This window comes from Abramis brama (assembly GCF_963993115.1).
Source record: "Abramis brama genome assembly, chromosome: 7".
In the NCBI taxonomy this organism is placed as follows: domain Eukaryota; kingdom Metazoa; phylum Chordata; class Actinopteri; order Cypriniformes; family Leuciscidae; genus Abramis; species Abramis brama.
Window position 1 is genome coordinate 8,280,392 of NC_139969.1, and position 15,924 is coordinate 8,296,315.

The window sequence follows — 15,924 nt, forward strand, 5'->3', positions numbered from 1 at the left end:
CTAATTTGCCCTGAGCTGGAGCTCTCGCGATTTATATGAGCATGTTTCTAAACTTTAATCCTCGCAGTTTTGCGCTCGCATCAGAGTCTGCTCTGTGTGTGTGTGAAGATCGCGCTGCTGCCCCGCACCCTATACAGAGACTATACGTTACAGCACGTACAGTAACTTACATAGGAGTTTGTTAATCATATAGGAACGAGTTTGAAGCGGGGAAGGGACAGGCACATTACGTCATGTGAATTTAAAAAGTACATATTTCCTTCCAAAAGCGGATCGAGGGACAATTGTTTAAATCTGTCAATATGTGTGATGATTTATTCATCTGAGTTTGTTCAATAAAAATACACAAGCCACAAAAAGATGTGAAAACATGCAAAAATCGCTTGCTTTTATGAGTGATTTTATTTGTTTTAAGTGTTTTCTCCTACTTTGCGCTCTGCCGTTCCCTGTCATATTATGAGCGATTTCCCTGAGCGGCCGCCGCCCCTCCCCCACCCACCGAGCTGGAGTCCGTTACCACAGCAACACATTCACTTACAGCAAACATTCTTATTATATTATATTATATTATATTATATTATATTATATTATATTATATTATATTATATTATATAGAGGAGATCAGTTACAGCAAACATTCTCTTTATATTATATTATATTATATAGAGGAGAGCAGTTACTGCAAACATTCTCTTTATATTATATTATATTATATTATATTATATTATATTATATTATATTATATTATATTATATTATATTATATTTATTGTATTATATAGAGGAGAGCAGTTACAGCAAACATTCTCTTTACATTATATTATATTATATTATATTATATTATATTATATTATATTATATTATATTATATTATATTATATTATATAGAGGAGAGCAGTTACTGCAAACATTCTCTTTATATTATATTATATTATATTATATTGTATTATATAGAGGAGATCAGTTACTGCAAACATTCTCTTTATATTATATTATATTATATTATATAGAGGAGAGCAGTTACTGCAAACATTCTCATATTATATTATATTATATTATATTATATTATATTATATTATATAGAGGAGAGCAGTTACTGCAAACATTCTCATATTATATTATATTATATTATATTATATTATATTATATTATATTATATTATATTATATTATATTATATTATATAGAGGAGAGCAGTTACTGCAAACATTCTCATATTATATTATATTATATTATATTATATTATATTATATTATATTATATTATATTATATTATATTATATTATATTATATAGAGGAGAGCAGTTACTGCAAACATTCTCATATTATATTATATTATATTATATTATATTATATTATATTATATTATATTATATTATATTATATTATATAGAGGAGAGCAATTACTGCAAACATTCTCTTTATATTAACGTATATTATATTATATTATATAGAGGAGATCAGCTACAGCAAACATTCTCTTTATATTGTATTATATTATATTATATTATTATATTATATAGAGGAGATCAGTTACTGCAAACATTCTCTTTATATTATATTATATAAAGGAGAGCAGTTACAGCAACAATTCTAATGATACTATATTATTATATTAATTATATTACAGTTTTTCTCAGTTGCTTTGGTGCATTTCTCAGATCACAACTAAAATTCTTACTTGTTCAATCTCCACATTATCTACTTGTGCACCTCATAAAAGCAATTTCTCATTCTTTTGAACAAATTGCAGTACATTCATGCAGTTGATTATGTGCAAATGTATGCTGTTTCTTACATTATTAATTGCTTATGTCATGTTTATAAAAATGTATTATACTGGTTCTCTGTTGAATAGTCTTACCCCACAAAACATATAGGCATTAGTTCCATAAGTCATTAAATGCAGAATTGGTTGAACTAGTTGTCATAAACTGTCAAACATATTTTCTATACAATTCTATTAGACTTTTTTTGTCCTGAATTGTTGAATTGCAGAGGTGAGTTCTGAATTTCACTAATGAAGGGGAATGTAAAGCATTAGATCAATCAATGATCAACCAGTTCTCTATAATAGCTCAGAGTGCATCTCATGAAGCTTCATCTGGGATGCATACAGAGCACAACACGTTACACACTCTGAGAGAGGAAGAACAACAGGGTGAACAGCCGAGAAGAAGAAGAGGAGCAAGGATGTGTGGTGGAAGGGTAAGGAGGTAAAACAGAGGAACAGGCTAAGATTGTGTGTTTCAGAAGAAATAAGTGCCATTATTGTAGATCATGTTCTCATTCATGACCTTATGGCCGAGGCTGGATGAAGGGTGCAGCCGAATGTTGGGAGAACAACCGTGTGTCTTCAATCATTCAAGCGTTTGTAGACAGAACAGGTGTGTAATCAGACAGTGTTCACTCTACTGCACTGTACTGTTCACCATAAACTGTAGACTTACTGTAATGCTATAGGCTATTACAGAAGTCTACTTGCATTATACATTATACAGTAAATATACTTGATAGAGACACGTACATACAGTATATGTGTGATAGTCTTGTTTTTTATATCACAGTGCCACTGTACTGTAATCTTTTGTCAGACCAACAGTAAAAGTGCATATGTGAATCCTGTCCAGTCTCCTCTAGAGTAATGCGTATATGTGTGCTGTTTAAATTTATATGTCATTCAGATACAGTGCAGTATTTTGTATTTTCAATCATTGTCATCAAAATCGTAGCCATAGTTTACATCTGAAACTAAGCATTTTGACATTCTTGTTTGTGAACAATGACACAAGGATATGTTCTTTGATATTGTACTAAGGATTTTGAGCAAGTTACAGGAGTTTGATGGTAGGCTAATCTATTGTGTTCTGCTGTTTGTACGAAATGCACTTAGGTACTGGTGTGCAAATCTTAAGGATGATTCAATAAATGTACTAAAGTGACTGATAATAACTGTTAATAGAGCAGTTACAGCAAACATTATGTAACTGCTGTCTCTCTCTCTCTCTCTCTCTCTATATATATATAGAGAGTCTCTCTCTCTCTCTCTCTCTCTCTCTCTATATATATATATATAGAGAGAGAGAGAGAGAGAGAGAGAGAGAGAAAGAGAGAGAGAGAGAGAGAGAGATAGAGACAGCAGTTACATATAGTCATAATACAAAAGAAAAAAAGTGTTTAAAAGAATCATGAATCAAGCTGACACGTTTAAATGTTTGTTTACAGATGTATTTTGTTCTTACTTTGATTTTAAAAGCCATTGGATCTACACTAACCCTAACCCTAACCCTAACCCTAACCCTAGCTCTGTCTCTGCCTGTCAGACTGACTGAGATCTGCTCATACTGTGATCAGCCGCCCTTCCCCCACAGCACTGACTCTGATCGCGCGCGCGCCCTTCCCCCACAGCACTGAGACTGATCGCGTGCGCGCCCTTCACCCACAGCACTGAGACTGATCGCGTGCGCGCCCTTCCCCCACAGCACTGAGACTGACTGCAGAGTGAAAGAGATGAGATGAATGAACTAACAGACTGACCAGTGACAGAGAGATAGGTAATCAGCAGTGCTGCTCAAAAGATGACAATCTGTTGTGGCTATGCGTTTTTAAAGCACTTTTACATTGTCTAACAGCTTCTCCGCCCTTTAATGTAAATACCATTCATTTATTAAATACATAAAAAGATAATGCTGTTAAATTACACGTTAAAGTTTAATTTTGAGCCTCGAAATAATCCACACTCCTTCCCCCTTCTTAACTCAAATAAATTCTGAAGTAGTTGTGGGACACTGATGAAATGACAACAACACAGACAAGTGCAGAACTGGAGATATACCAGCTCATATCAGCCCTGCTGTATATTTGCAGACATCAATTTACTATTTTGATTAATGATATTAGTAGAAAATAATATGCCTGTTCAAGAGATCTAGGTTGCTCATTTAGGCATTTTTTGCTCTTTTAAACCTGTGTTTGTACGCACATGCGCAGTGGTTCCTAGTTCGAGGCGGGTGGATTCGTTTAAAAGTGATCATGTGCTCTGTCCACTAGAAAAGACCGGAAAAGACACTCTGGAAAGACTCACTTCACCACAGGTTTTTTTGTTTTGTTTTTTTTTAGTTTGAAGAAAGAGTACTGTGATTAAAACTGTGGAAAAAAAGATTCTTGCCATCAGATAATGTTCTATTAGGTTAAATAAATGTAGTCACAATTTCAACGTGAAATCCAAATACGTAATTACGTCATTTACGCAAGTCTGCGACCGTGGATGTGTTTTCCCGGGAAATGCAGACACGTGACAATGGGACGCGAAACAGACGACGACAACCCCCACCACGCACGCATTAAAGGCTAAAGGTGAGATCTAGACTTGTCCTCAAAATGCATGATAACTAAATACATTGTGAAATATGAAAGTTAGTAAGATGTGTTTATTTTAGTTGTTTAATTATTTTTTCCTTAGGGTTTTATTTACTTCTCGACTGTATTTGAGTTTGCTTCTAATATGATGATTTGCTGCAATAAAGAAAAAGTTTATTGCCAACTTGTAGGCAATGGCCAGTAAATAGAATTTTGTTATTTTTTATATAATAGTACTTTAGATTCTGCAAATTAATCTAAACAACTGAGTCAGTGATAGTCTACTAGCCTATATCATTGTTTTTTTTTTTAATCAAAAGTGTTGTCAACTATCAACAGTAATTTGTATAAATAATGAAATAATGAATTCCATTTTTTTATATCATTATTATTTGATAATTTTTATTTTATATAATATTTTTTATTACATTATATGCCTGTTCTTATTATTATTTATCTTTATAGAGCTTTTTTGCCCAATGCCAGTACATAGACACTTTATAGTATTTTTATTGTGTGTGTCAAATCCAAAGCAGACCAAAAGCACATTAAAAATAGCCCCTATGAATCTAGCTGGTTACTGACTGAAAATCTCCCATACGCTCTTAAATCAAATATGAATATACAGTAGATTGATGTCAATTGTGGTCACAAGGCACACAAGAACTAATGGTTTTTGGCATCATTGACATTGCCTTTTTTATCTAAATGCCTGTTGTTGACTGGTCACATGTGCTGTCATTGAATAGAGCTCTGTTGATATAATATAAAGATATACTTTAGTGTTTAACAGAAAAAAACACAACACAGGTTTGGAACAACATGAGGTTCAATTGAAACAACAATTAATATAATTGTATGTTAATTATGTATGTTTTTGGGTGAACAATTCCAGTAAGATCAACAAGATTTTTTTAAATATGCTTATTTATTTCATTCACCTTATATTTATTTTATTTATTTTTTTCAGTCATTTCAAGAAAGAAATTCAGCATGCTGGGAAATAAAAGGCGTAAAAAACCTCTGCAGGACGCTGAGCATCACATTACCTGTGAAACCGACAAGCCTGGGCTTCGAGAGCAGTTCATCAGCAAATATAAAGGCAAGTATAAATTACTAAGCAGTTTAGTAATAACGTTAATCTACAAAACTGAGAATTTAATGTGAGGTGAGTCATATGGTTGTTAGGCCAACTAATATCCATGTTTCACAAGTTAAACAAAACCAGTTACATTTTTGCATTTCTGGTTCCATCAACCCAAAGTCAATGTTTATTTGCACATTCTGAACCCAGTTATGCATAATAAGCCGACAGTGCATGTGGTCATGTAAACGCAGACTAAGGTCACCATAAACAGCATAAGCATAAACCAATCGACACAGATAGATTTTTGCCCCTTATTTGCAGATTTGCCCGGCATGTAAACACATTAACCTCTGTGTTCTGTGGCTTATTGAAGGGAGCATGTGTGATGTGTGACAGGAAAGTGTCCTTATTTTGGATTAAAGCACATCCAGACAGAGCGAGTGTTTTCTTGACCCAAGAACCTCTTAAAAGTATTCTCATCTCGTTCAGAAGTGGTACAGTCAAAATCCTGCACCCGATACTGCATGAGAGGAGAATATGAGTCTGGAAGTTTTCCTCTGAAATTCTGGAATACTCTTGGGCTTTATTTAACATCACAACTGACATGACATATGAAATACACAGTCAGATAAACGAATGGTTAGGTTTTGACGTCATTAACCTGATTTACTTATAAAGTAGTGGTTTACGTGGTTATTGGTTTGCATGTAAACCTGGATAATGGATTATTTCAAGAAGGTGATTTTATTTTGTTATCAGCGTATCGGTGTGCATGTAAACATGATCAATGGGTTTTGGTTAAATTCCTGAAATAAGATCCATGGTTAGCACAAGATCAAGATATTTTCACGCTTTACTCCACAACATAAAATAGTAATACTCTCTTGTGTGTTTTTTTTAAAAGCCTTTACTTGTCTGGTAAAAGGCAGTTGTTAACAAGTGTCTAAATGGGAGACGGGTTGTCTGGGACATTAAACGTCATCAGCTGAACAGATTAACTCATCTAGTCACTTTCACAGCCTCGTTGTGTTTATAATCGCACTCTTGCAAACTATTCTAGGTAGATGTAGGGATGGGGATGTATACATCACACAATCAGTCAAACATGCATTATAATAATGCAGAAACATTATAAATATTACACAGGGAGATGGATTTTAAAGCTTTAGAGTTCCTGGAGGCACATTTATCAACAAAAAAAAAAAAAAACTCTATACTTTTATCTAAACTATAGAAGCCACATAAAACATCCATATACCACAAAGAAAAACTACCTGAAAGAGATGCAAATAATAAACAAACAGAATTGTCTTTTAAAATAATGCAACACAGTTGTTGAAGCTTCATCGTAAGGAAGTTGAAGTTGGTCAACCGTGGTGTAGTTTATAGATTAACTTTAGCTTATTTTCTGCAAATCCCAGTGGGTTTTTGTGGAGGAAACCAGGGGATGTTCAACTACTACCGGGTTGGCCTGCAAAAATAGGTTTGTGTAAGAAAATGTATGTAATTTTAACTGTATAATTTTAAGACTTAAAAGTATAATGTAAAGTATAAAAAGCAAATCATGCTTTGAGATTAGCCTGACTTTTGACTATTTTCCTTAAGTAATTTCCCTTTCACATCGTATAATGTACGTCATATGGTAGAGAACTTTTAGTAATAAAATAATAGTTGACATTAAAGAAACTGCAGCTAATGTATTTCTCCTCTTTAGAGCTTTCTTCCGACCGAACTGAACACTACACTGAAGCTGAGAACACGTTCCTGTTTGATTTTCAGTGGCATGGCAAAAATTGGTGGTGAGTACAGAACTGTTGGATTGATGTAGTAAGGATGCTAAAATATCTGGAACTGTAAAATACTTAGGATGTGTTCATACCTGGAGTTCTGTTCGCTTGGTTCGTTTGGTCCGGGTCCGCTTAGTGTTCAGATTGGCATTTCTATTGTCAAACCTGTTATGCTTGACCAGTCTGTCCTTTTTAGGGTCACATCTTCCTGTTTTTGGTTCGTTTACATGTCTCTGGGTCCATGTTACATTCTTTTTTCATTCGAACCGCACCAGAGTTCGTTTGGAAGCCAACTGAGACCTATTTATTCAGCATCTGGATCCTCTTGTTTGGTGGCACCAGGTTTCAGATGGCAGTGTTCACACTTATTCAAATTAACCACACTAACAGTCTAAACAAACATGCCAGGTGTGAACACACCCTAATAATTAAAATTCAACATGAACTGACATTAAGAGTACTGAGTGCAGTTTCCTTGAGTCATCTAAATTGGCTTTCCCTGTATTCCCTAAAGAGAACAAAATGATTAATTTTAGATGCCTTTATCTGAGAGCTGAGAGGATGTTGCAGTGCGCCATTTAATCTCATATATCATATAGATCAGTGGTTCTCAGACCCTCCTCTCTGCAGATTCTGTATGTCTCCTTCACCTGACACACTCAGATGAGTTCATAGAGCTGTGTTCTGATGATGAACTCCTCATCTGAATCAGGTGGATTAAAACACCAGACATACAGCATATGCAGAGTGGTGGGTTCCCAGGACTGGGGTTCAGAACCACTTATAATAACTGTACATGTCTAGCTAGTACTGAGTGGTCATTTTATGTCTTTATAGCATGGATGCATCTAAAGAAGACTCGTCCTTGGGAAGACTTATGTAAATGATGAGACCAGAAATACTTGCAAAATGAGAACCGTTGAAGTGAGCAGAAAACCTCACCTGTGTCTCTTTGCTGTACGAGACATTCTACCAGGGGAGGAAATCACTTACAATTATGGCGACTCAGATTGGCCATGGCGAGTCAAGGTACTATCAAGAAAATGCTAAAGAGATTAATCAGTAATTCTCACAAATCTCATAATCTTAACTCTCATTCTGATTAGTTACCATGTGATTGTGGTCTCATATTTCTCAAGCCTTTGAATAAAGCATCAGCAGAATCCACTGATAAAAAGCCAGCCAGCAGTTTGGGTCTGCAGAAATCGGTAAGTCCACTTTAAAACATCTGTATCATTATATTATTGACTCTTTCAGCGTAGAGTTGTGTGTGAAAGAAATGATAGATAACGTGTAGGACAGCTAGAGGAATGAACATGAACAAGTTTTTCTGTCCTTTACAAATATTCTGATTTTGATATTCACTGGTTTCTTTTCTGACATCCAGCCCCATTGTTCAGCTTCTGTTTCTTCTCCTGAATTGGACAAGGTGAACAGCAATGGTCCATATAAGCAGTCAGGCAAAGCAATAACATCAATGAATAAAACGGTAACCATCTCATACATGCAGCAACTATCTACTGATGTTTACTGCCAGCTAGTTGAAAGTGCAGTGAGTGATTTCTGAGAAACACTATTGATATTTGAAATCGACACCCAAACAGACACACCCCTCCCTTCATTGCTCGGCCCCCAAAATAATGAACACGCAACACAGGCAACCACTAACAGCTGGCGCTCAGGTGTTCAACTCGAAAAGATCTTTATCGCTGGCAAACCATAGGATGCTTTTTAAAGGTTTGGTTTTAGTTGATTGTAGGTGCATATCCACTTCATCCAGCACACGTGTGTAATAGTAGTGGGAAGTTCGGATCATTTTACTGACTCAGATCTTTAAATCTCGTTCATCAAAATGAACAAATCTTTTTTCAAGTTATTTCGTTCATTTCAGCAGAATGTATTTAAAATGTTACATGTTAGCCAAATTCCCCAAACACATCAAATGTTGATCGCATTTAGAATAAGAAAAAAATTGCAATGCAAGAAAAAGGCCATATTATGAGAAACAGTTAATTTATTTATTTGGGTCTTCAGGCTATGCATTCTGTTAGTTTACCTCACCTCCCGATCTAAGCCGTTCGATCATCCCGTGATCCTCATAAACTGAGCTTTGCAGTCTGTAGTACCAGATACAGTATTGATTAGTTCACGTTTCGAGTCTATCGACTTTGGGTTCAAGTCATTCGTGCATCACGTGACAGCCCCATATAGGCTGAGCTATGCAGTCGCTACCGGATACAGAATTGATTAGTTCATCTTTTGAGTTTTCGTGGACTTGATAGGTGAACTAATCATTTATCTTTCCGGTACTGACAGCATAGCCTCTGTGGGACTGACCGGAAGAACGAAAGACTTGGACCCGAAGTCTCGAGAGATGAACTAATCATTTCTGTTTCCAGTACAGAACCCATGGGATGTTGGGCATGTGCGGTCAGCGCAAAATGAACGAATCACTCTCTGAGACAACTCGGTAGTCCCGAGTCATATTAAAGATTCGTTCATGACGACCCGTCACTAGTGTATAAACGCTTCAAATGATACAAAATTGTATTGCCATTAGAAATGTACTTATGTACCCACACTTATGTAAAATGTACCCACAATTAAAACAAACAAACTAAAAATGACTTGGATGGTATGGAGTAAATGTAGCGCCTTACTACCAACCTCTGCTAGTTAAGTATAGTTATTGGTTCAGAGTTTAAATGTCTGACTCTGAACCAATGTAACTATTAATGTGACTATTGTCACAATTTGTATGTAAAGTTTGTATAAATGTTTGTTTAGAGTTTTTATTTTATTAATGATCTTTGCTTTGAAATGTGCAAAACATTTTTTGTTCACTCCTACAGTGTGTTTGTTCTTGTCTGAAATGGGTGCCACAGTTTTCAATATTGCTAATGTACATTTTATTCTTGTTTAAGCTAAATACCTCTTTATATATCTGCAGAAGCGGTTTCAATCAAGATTGGCAAAATTAAGACAACATCATGAAGATTGCTATGAACGTTTTAACAGAGCAGAAATTGAAAAGGAACACAAGATTGCTAAACAGCAATCACAAAAAGTTTGTTTGGTGAGTAATATGTGAACATAATCACACTATTCTGTGATCAACGCCTCAGTCAATTAACGGTTAATTATTTTATTATTCATTTATTTTATTAATTAACAGTTTGCTTAGTCCTTTTGCTTTTAGACCTTATATTTTTATTCAAATTATATTTCAAGCTGTCACAGTCATCCTCAGTCGCATCCACATCTGATGCACCCTCTTCATCGGCACCCTGTGCTTTGTCCACCTCTATAATGGCCTCATCAACCTCATGCTCTCCTGCCCTGTCCTCATCACCGTCACCAGCTCCTGCGCCACCCATGCCACCTTCATCCTCGCCTGGGCAGCCTTCATCATCATCATCTTCGCCTGGGCAGCCTTCATCATCCTCGCCTGGGCAGCCTTCATCATCCTCATCCTCGCCTGGGCAGCCTTCATCATCCTCATCCTCGCCTGGGCAGCCTTCATCATCCTCATCCTCGCCTGGGCAGCCTTCATCAGCTTCGCCTGGGCAGCCTTCATCATCCTCGCCTGGGCAGCCTTCATCATCTTCGCCTGGGCAGCCTTCATCATCCTCGCCTGGGCAGCCTTCATCATCTTTGCCTGGGCAGCCTTCATCATCCTCGCCTAGTAGGCAGCCTTCATCATCCTCATCCTCGCCTGGGCAGCCTTCATCATCCTCATCCTCGCCTAGGCAGCCTTCATCATCCTCGCCTGGGCAGCCTTCATCATCCTCATCCTCGCCTAGGCAGCCTTCATCTTCATCATCCTCATCCTCGCCTGGGCAGCCTTCATCATCCTCATCCTCGCCTGGGCAGCCTTCATCATCATCATCCTCGCCTGGGCAGCCTTCATCATCCTCATCCTCGCCTGGGCAGCCTTCATCATCATCATCCTCGTCTGGGCAGCCTTCATCATCATCATCATCCTCGCCTGGGCAGCCTTCATCATCCTCGCCTGGGCAGCCTTCGTCATCCTCGCCTGGGCAGCCTTCATCATCCTCGCCTGGGCAGCCTTCATCATCCTCATCCTCGCCTAGGCAGCCTTCATCATCCTCGCCTGGGCAGCCTTCATCATCCTCATCCTCGCCTAGGCAGCCTTCATCTTCATCATCCTCATCCTCGCCTAGGCAGCCTTCATCATCCTCATCCTCGCCTGGGCAGCCTTCATCATCCTCGCCTGGGCAGCCTTCATCATCCTCATCCTCGCCTAGGCAGCCTTCATCATCCTCGCCTGGGCAGCCTTCATCTTCATCATCCTCGCCTAGGCAGCCTTCCTCTTCATCATCCTCATCCTCGCCTGGGCAGCCTTCATCATCCTCGCCTGGGCAGGCTTCATCTTCATCATCCTCGCGTGGGCAGCCTTCATCTTCATCATCCTCATCTTTGCCTAGGCAGCCTTCATCATCCTCATCCTCGCCTAGGCAGCCTTCATCATCCTCGCCTAGGCAGCCTTTATCATCCTCGCCTGGGCAGCCTTCATCTTCATCATCCTCGCCTAGGCAGCCTTCATCATCCTCATCCTCGCCTGGGCAGCCTTCATCATCCTCGCCTGGGCAGCCTTCATCATCCTCATCCTCGCCTAGGCAGCCTTCATCATCCTCGCCTGGGCAGCCTTCATCTTCATCATCCTCGCCTAGGCAGCCTTCCTCTTCATCATCCTCATCCTCGCCTGGGCAGCCTTCATCATCCTCGCCTGGGCAGGCTTCATCTTCATCATCCTCGCGTGGGCAGCCTTCATCTTCATCATCCTCATCTTTGCCTAGGCAGCCTTCATCATCCTCATCCTCGCCTAGGCAGCCTTCATCATCCTCGCCTGGGCAGCCTTCATCTTCATCATCCTCATCCTCGCCTGGGCAGCCTTCATCTTCATCATCCTCGCCTGGGCAGCCTTCCTCTTCATCATCCTCATCCTCGCCTGGGCAGCCTTCATCATCCTCGCCTGGGCAGGCTTCATCTTCATCATTCTTGCCTGAGCAGCCTTCATCTTCATCATCCTCATCCTCGCCTGGGCAGCCTTCCTCTTCATCATCCTCATCCTCGCCTGGGCAGCCTTCATCTTCATCATCCTCGCCTGGGCAGCCTTCATCTTCATCATCCTCGCCTGGGCAGCCTTCATCTTCATCATCCTCGCCTGGGCAGCCTTCATTGCCTTCCTATGCGCAGCCTTCATCATCATCATCATCATCTTCTCTTGCTCCACCCTTATCTTCACTCTTATCAGTGATTCAAAATCGCAGATGTCTGAGACACTCTCATTAAGGGAGGTGGGTAGATTAATTTGCTTAATTATTGGGATGGTCTGGCTGTATTGCACTTGTAGAACTAACAATAGATTATATGAAATTATATATTATTTATATTTGTTTGTATTTCTCCTCTTCCAGATATCCTCTTTAAGGCCATCAAGAAAAAGACAGGTATGTGACTTGCCATGTGATACTTTATATGCTCAATTTTTTTGGCATAATTATGACTTTGCTTGCCAGTATCCACAATGCGATGAAACATAATGTTACAGGAACCACTGCCTTGAGTAAGTGTTATATTCTCTCATTCAGTATTCAGGAAGTACCGTCTGTGACACAGACTACAGCGATGTCACAGACTACAGCGATGTTGACCAAACATACCAAAAATCAGCTCAGATGAATCGGATGGTAGTTCTTCTGGACATGACATGGTCAAAAATGGCCAGACACCTTGAGTTTGTCCATCGCAGAGGGAACACTGCAGCTGGCAAAAATGAGTAAAGTCCTAATGGCCATGGAGAAAGGAACACTGTCTGACTACAAAGGAAAGATGCATCTGTCAGTATGAACTACACGCGAAACTTCATCATAGTTCATAAAGGACACTATTTTCTTGAAACCTTTGCTCACTTCTAAGCCGACTGGTGTGTTTAGAGCACACAGAGGTCGAACTCTTTTCCTGCCCTGGGCATCATCATCTTTAGGTTTCAGAGGACAGTTTTTGATATGTTTCCAAAGGCTACGCTTGTTATAAGGCCCTTGGCAGTAAATGCAGTGAATAAATTCTTTGGCTCTTTGTCTATTTTTTGAACGGTAGTAGGCAATCATCTCCCCATGTCCTTGTCTCACCACATCTGTGTTGTGGGCAAAGTTGCCCCTTTTTCAAAGGAGGTTCAACTGTACTCGTCTTTCTTTGGAATGTTTTGGAAATGCTATTGCCTTTACAACCCCCACTTCGTTGCGATGGACAAATTCAAGGTGTCTTGCCATTTTTGAATATGGCTTAGAGCAATTAAGGCAATACTGCTTCTTGTACGCCTTGCGGAGTTCCGTCTTTGGTGATGGCATTGACTGAATAAAAGTCTTATCACCAGACAAGGTGTTTGTCTCTTTAGATTGGCATTTCATCTTTTTTGGTGATGGTACAGTCATAAATTGATCAGATGAACTACCTGCCTCGTTGGGAGATGTTGGATGTATCAAAGCACTTTTGACAATGTCATGTCCAGAAGAACTACCATCCGATTCATCTGAGCTGATTTTTGGTATGTTTGGTCACATCAGACCCCATCCTGTTGAACAAGTGCTCTCCCAGCTGCTAATGGCCATGGAGAAAGGAACACTGTCTGACTACAAAGGAAAGAAACTTGATGACATTGAAATTGACCCAAATGGTACGAGTATACTTGGACTGTCTGTGTGTATCTGTTCTTTACATATTTGCAAAACAATGTATATGTTACCGGCAAAGTGTGTAATCCGGAATTCTATAGAATGCCCTAGGTAATGTAGGTAGGTAACTTAGGTAACCATCAGGCATTCTATACAATAACGGGATTTCACACTTTGCCGGTAACATATATAATCATGTCACAGATGGTAAGTATAAGCAATAAAGTGTAAATTTTTTTGTCAGTGAATTATTTAGAGCAACTTGAGGCCCAAGGTGATTCCATGTCAAGTGATGAGGAGGATTACAGTGACCTATCTCAGAAAACAGCACCAGCAGAGACTGATCAACTTGTTCAATCTGATCAATCTGTTTCATGGGAGGATCAAGGTAAGAAAAATCTCTAAACTACACAAACAACAATAATCAAATAAACATGAATCAGCTCCATGCAGCAATATCCAGCCAAATGAAAAAAATATACACATTAGGACACATTAGTCTTGATTTGGTCTTTACTCACCAATTTAGTTGTAATGAGAATGTGTAATGAGTATTTACTTGTTTTTAACTATTTCATAGGTTCTTCAAACGCTCCAAAAAAGAAATGGGAGGACAGTGAGGTAAAAGCAGTAGAGAGACACATGATGAAGTTCATCAAGACATACAAAGTTCCTGGTAAGCAAGACTGTGAAAGATGCATTCACGCAGAGCCAGAAGCTTTGAAGCAGCGAACATGGACTGGTGTGAAAAATTATGTGCGGAACAGGATCACGACTCTTAAAGAAAAGGTGGTTTGTAGGGTGGCACAAACACTTTAACACTTTGCACATTATGCTCTTTTTGTAAGAAATGGAGCTAAATTAAAAGAAATGAGGATATAGGTGTAGAAATATTTTGAGGATGGAATGAAACAGAATATAAAGTGCAAAGTTAGAGTATAAGAAGGCTAATGAAGAAGTAGAGGATATTAAGATAGTCAATTTTCATTATTCAGTTTTCTTTGTTCAGTTGCAATGAAGTTGGATGGAATGTCATGTTAAACTTTTTGATATTTCTGTCATAGAGGGAGGAGAGAATGTTAAGAGGATAAAAAGGGAAGAGTGAATAGGTGTGTTGGACATGGGCCGTGGCTGGATGTAACCGATCGGTGAGAGTTGCAGTGTGCAGGCGGGAGGAGCTGAAAACAGACACGTGAGTCGGACACTTTCTGCTTCCCGTAGTGACGCAGAGCCAGAAGCTTTGAAGCAGCGAACATGGACTGGTGTGAGAAATTATGTGCGGAACAGGATCACGACTCTTAAAGAAAGGGTGGTTTGTAGGGAGGCACAAACACTTTAACACTTTGCACATTATACTCTTTTTGTAAGAAATGGAGCTAAATTAAAAGAAATAAGGATAAAGGTATAGAAATTAAAATTGAGAGACGCTCACGCTGTGTTTGCATACTTTACCACAGCTGAAGTGAAATAAATGCATTATTTGCCAAATACACAGATATTTCAGAGACATTTTCATGCAATACATGTACTGCTTAATACAGCATCTGTTTGTACAAGAATAAAGTTCAACATAAGCCTAAATACCGATGAAGTGGGGTCTACATTGTATCAGTTTTATTTGGATAAACATGACAATATAACAGCGTGACTACATGAAAGGGGATTTCACTGTTATAAAAACAGATTTGTGAGCATTAGTGGAACTAAAGGTGTGAGAATTAACTCTTAATCATTGTGTTGCAGTGGATTCGGCCAATCGTGGATCAGTTGTGTCGTCATCAGAGCTCATGAGTCGCTCTGGAGAAGCTGCGCTGGCTGAGTCCTCCTGCTCTCCAATCGCTCTCGCCGTACTCTGATACCATACGTCACAGTCACGGGGCTTCGCTGTCTGAAGTCGGACACAAGTTCTAACCGGCATGCACTGCTCAAGTCAGCTGCTGATCGGTCTGCGCAGCGCTGCATGAAGTCCAACAAGCCTAATGCTCTCCTCCCTCT

The 15,924-nt window shown here is 38.8% G+C and overlaps 1 protein-coding gene across 2 annotated transcripts; it reads left to right on the forward strand.

Moving 5' to 3' along the window:
* The first annotated feature begins 13,189 nt into the window (after positions 1–13,189).
* On the forward strand, positions 13,190–15,312 carry LOC311086666 (uncharacterized protein). Of its 2 annotated transcripts, XM_084119661.1 has the most exons (4): positions 13,190–13,931; positions 14,174–14,317; positions 14,510–14,718; positions 14,994–15,158. In XM_084119661.1, exons 1-4 carry the CDS (start codon positions 13,754–13,756, stop codon positions 15,018–15,020), a joined length of 558 nt encoding a protein of 185 aa, XP_083975787.1. In that variant the 5' UTR covers positions 13,190–13,753; the 3' UTR covers positions 15,021–15,158. The 2 variants fall into 2 exon arrangements, with proteins under 2 accessions (XP_083975787.1, XP_083975786.1); XM_084119660.1 differs by having other exon boundaries at positions 14,510–15,312.
* Positions 15,313–15,924: the final 612 nt, after the last annotated feature.